The 2,560-nt window shown below is 38.9% G+C and overlaps 1 protein-coding gene across 2 annotated transcripts in view; it reads left to right on the forward strand.

Moving 5' to 3' along the window:
- The window catches only part of LIFR (leukemia inhibitory factor receptor alpha), a 40,957-nt gene extending 38,640 nt beyond the window's left edge, over positions 1-2,317 (forward strand). The window contains exons 19-20 of one of the 2 annotated variants that reach the window (XM_008938380.1): positions 162-240; positions 939-2,317. In XM_008938380.1, coding sequence (XP_008936628.1) covers positions 162-240; positions 939-1,577 — 718 coding nt within the window. In that variant the 3' untranslated portion in view covers positions 1,578-2,317. The remainder of the gene's footprint in view (positions 1-161; positions 241-938) is intronic. The other variant, XM_008938379.1, reaches the window with a different exon arrangement.
- The last annotated feature ends 243 nt before the right edge of the window (positions 2,318-2,560 follow it).

The following is a 2,560-nucleotide window of genomic DNA, read 5'->3' on the forward strand; positions in this document are numbered from 1 at the left end:
TTTTTCCATTAAATACTCAGTAAAATTGTAACACACTAAATCCTTGTGCCAGATGTCTTCAGTATTATGGATTTAAGAGAAATATCCTGAGTCCTATTGTGTACTTGCAGTCTGTTTCAGGGCTTGGTAACTTTTAAAAGTTTGTTCTTTCCTCTTTAAAGGATTAAAGAAACATTTTATCCAGAGATCCCAAATCCTGAGAACAGTAAGGCACTGCAGTTTCAGAAGAACATCTGTGAGGTAATCCTCATTTTAAATCTAGTATTTTAAACCTCTGAAAGCTATTGCAAGTAAAGAATTCTTTTGCAAATTTTGAGTCTTTTGCTCCAGTTGTAGAAAAGATTCTGTGGCAGAGGGGAGGAGGAGAAGTTACTGAATAACTTTTGCCAGATTGCTATTTACAGCTTTTTTGATGTTAATGTTAGTTACTTGCAATGTTTGAACTGGGAAAGGACTGCTGCATTTATCCCCGCCCACACTAATGAGAAGTATCAGAACCTGATGACTTATAATCATGTTATAATAGTAACATACCTGTCTTTGTCACAGTATTAGGAGAAGTAGAAGGTGTGGGGAAGTGTACACGCCATGTCCTCAACCTCCTCGTAGACGCAGTTAGCTGGAATTGGGTGTAACATTTAAACAACCTCATGGAATGGGTTATACAAATCTGAGATTTGGGGAAAATCAAACACTTACTGCAAGATCTGGAGTCTGGAGTCACTTTATGTTGGCTAAAATACTTTTAACATTAACAAGAATACATGATGAGCCAGAAAATGAGAACTAAACCACCTTTTTTTCTATATCTTACTAATGTCAGTGGGATGAGTGCAAGCCACAAGCCAACATACTGATTTAATTTGGTGAAGTTGCTGCTTTCAGGGTTTGTGGGTCTTTTGGCTTAGTCTCTCTTCCCCTTCTTTTTCTTGCTTCAGGGGAATAAGACTCTTAAGACACTGGAAATGAACCCCTGTACTCCAAATAGTGTTGAAGTGGTGGAAACACAGTCTGCAGCTCCCAAGATTGAAGACACAGAGATGATGTCCCCAGCAGCAGACACCACTGTGCCTGAAGATGGCTCTGATTCAGAAACAGAGAACCATGTGGTTGTGTCCTACTGCCCCCCTATCATTGAAGAGGAGATCTCACATCCCCCTATGGATGAACCTGTGGGATCATCTCAGGTGGTTTACATTGACATCCAGTCAATGTATCAGCCTCAGATTAAACCAGAGGAGGAGCCAGAAGTAGACTTGGTGACTACTGCTGGCTATAAGCCACAAATGCAGTTGCCTGTCAGTGCTCTGAAAATGGAGAGTCACTCACCTGCAGAGGAAGAGTTGGATAAGACTGCAGGTTACAGACCTCAAGCAAACACAAATGCCTGGAACATGGACACGCCAGACTCTCCTGGATCAGTTGAAAGCAACAATGAAAATGCATCTTTTGGGAGCCCGTGCTCCATTAATTCCCGACAGTTTCTGCTTCCCCTGAAAGATGATGAAGACTCTCCCAAACCTAGTAACATAGGATGGTCCCTTACACACTTTTTTCAGAACAAAGCAAATGATTAACAGTTGTCACTGAACCCAAACCTGCCTTCTAAATAAGCTCTTATACTTGATGTTGTAAAGAAAGGCAGAAGAGAAGTGCAAAAGGCATGAATTATACTTGGAGACAGTCAGCAGAGGTTCTAGTGAGCTGAATGTTACCATGTTTAAGTTAGCAAAAGTGTTAATGTTCCATTTTAATGGAGGCTGAGAGGCAAAAGTTATAGCAGTTTAACTATTACTCTAGTGAAATACATTGGATATAAGGGGTATTGAGTTTAGAGCTCCTGATAATCACAATCGAAGAACTCTGCCTACCTTCACATAGTGCTCCAAGATTAATGTGGTCTGAAGCAACTTAGAACTTGGAAAGATTGCTTTGCTTTACTGTAGTTGTACTCAAATGTGCATACTGAAATGATGCAGTCCCAACAGGTTTCCATACTGAAGGTTTCATGTATCACAAACCTTAACCTAACAGGTGGAAACAATGTGGTTGGAAACTGTTGAGATCTTTTTTATCTAGTTATAAACAAAGAACAAATAAGAGTGCTTTTTTTTTTTTCCCCTGCTCACATATGGAAGGGTATTGTCACTCTTTAATACTTTTGAAGCAATGGCCATTCAAATCTGTTGCTTTTTAACTAGACACTAGTTTCTGTACCTACTGTAAAATGTTTATTCAGTGTTTGACTCAGGGGTACATACTTGGGGAAAAAAAAGTGCAACACTGATTTAAACCTCAACAAGAACTGCATAAAGTTTAAACCTTTTTTTTTTTTTTTTTAAAAAAAAAAAAAAACAAACAACAAACACAACTTAGAATGCTCCATTAATCTTCCCTAATGTATTGCACTAATGCATTTTGTATTTCATAGCTTCAGCTTCAGACCTCCTGCTTCAAAGTGGTACAGTACTTCATTCACCTGTAGTATTCAGCAGTCTTTGCACTATACAGTAATGTAAGCCATGGGGATATCTTTGTCTACTAACATTAGCTGTCCAAG

Source organism: Merops nubicus, unplaced genomic scaffold (genome assembly GCF_000691845.1).
Source record: "Merops nubicus isolate BGI_N331 unplaced genomic scaffold, ASM69184v1 scaffold17754, whole genome shotgun sequence".
In the NCBI taxonomy this organism is placed as follows: domain Eukaryota; kingdom Metazoa; phylum Chordata; class Aves; order Coraciiformes; family Meropidae; genus Merops; species Merops nubicus.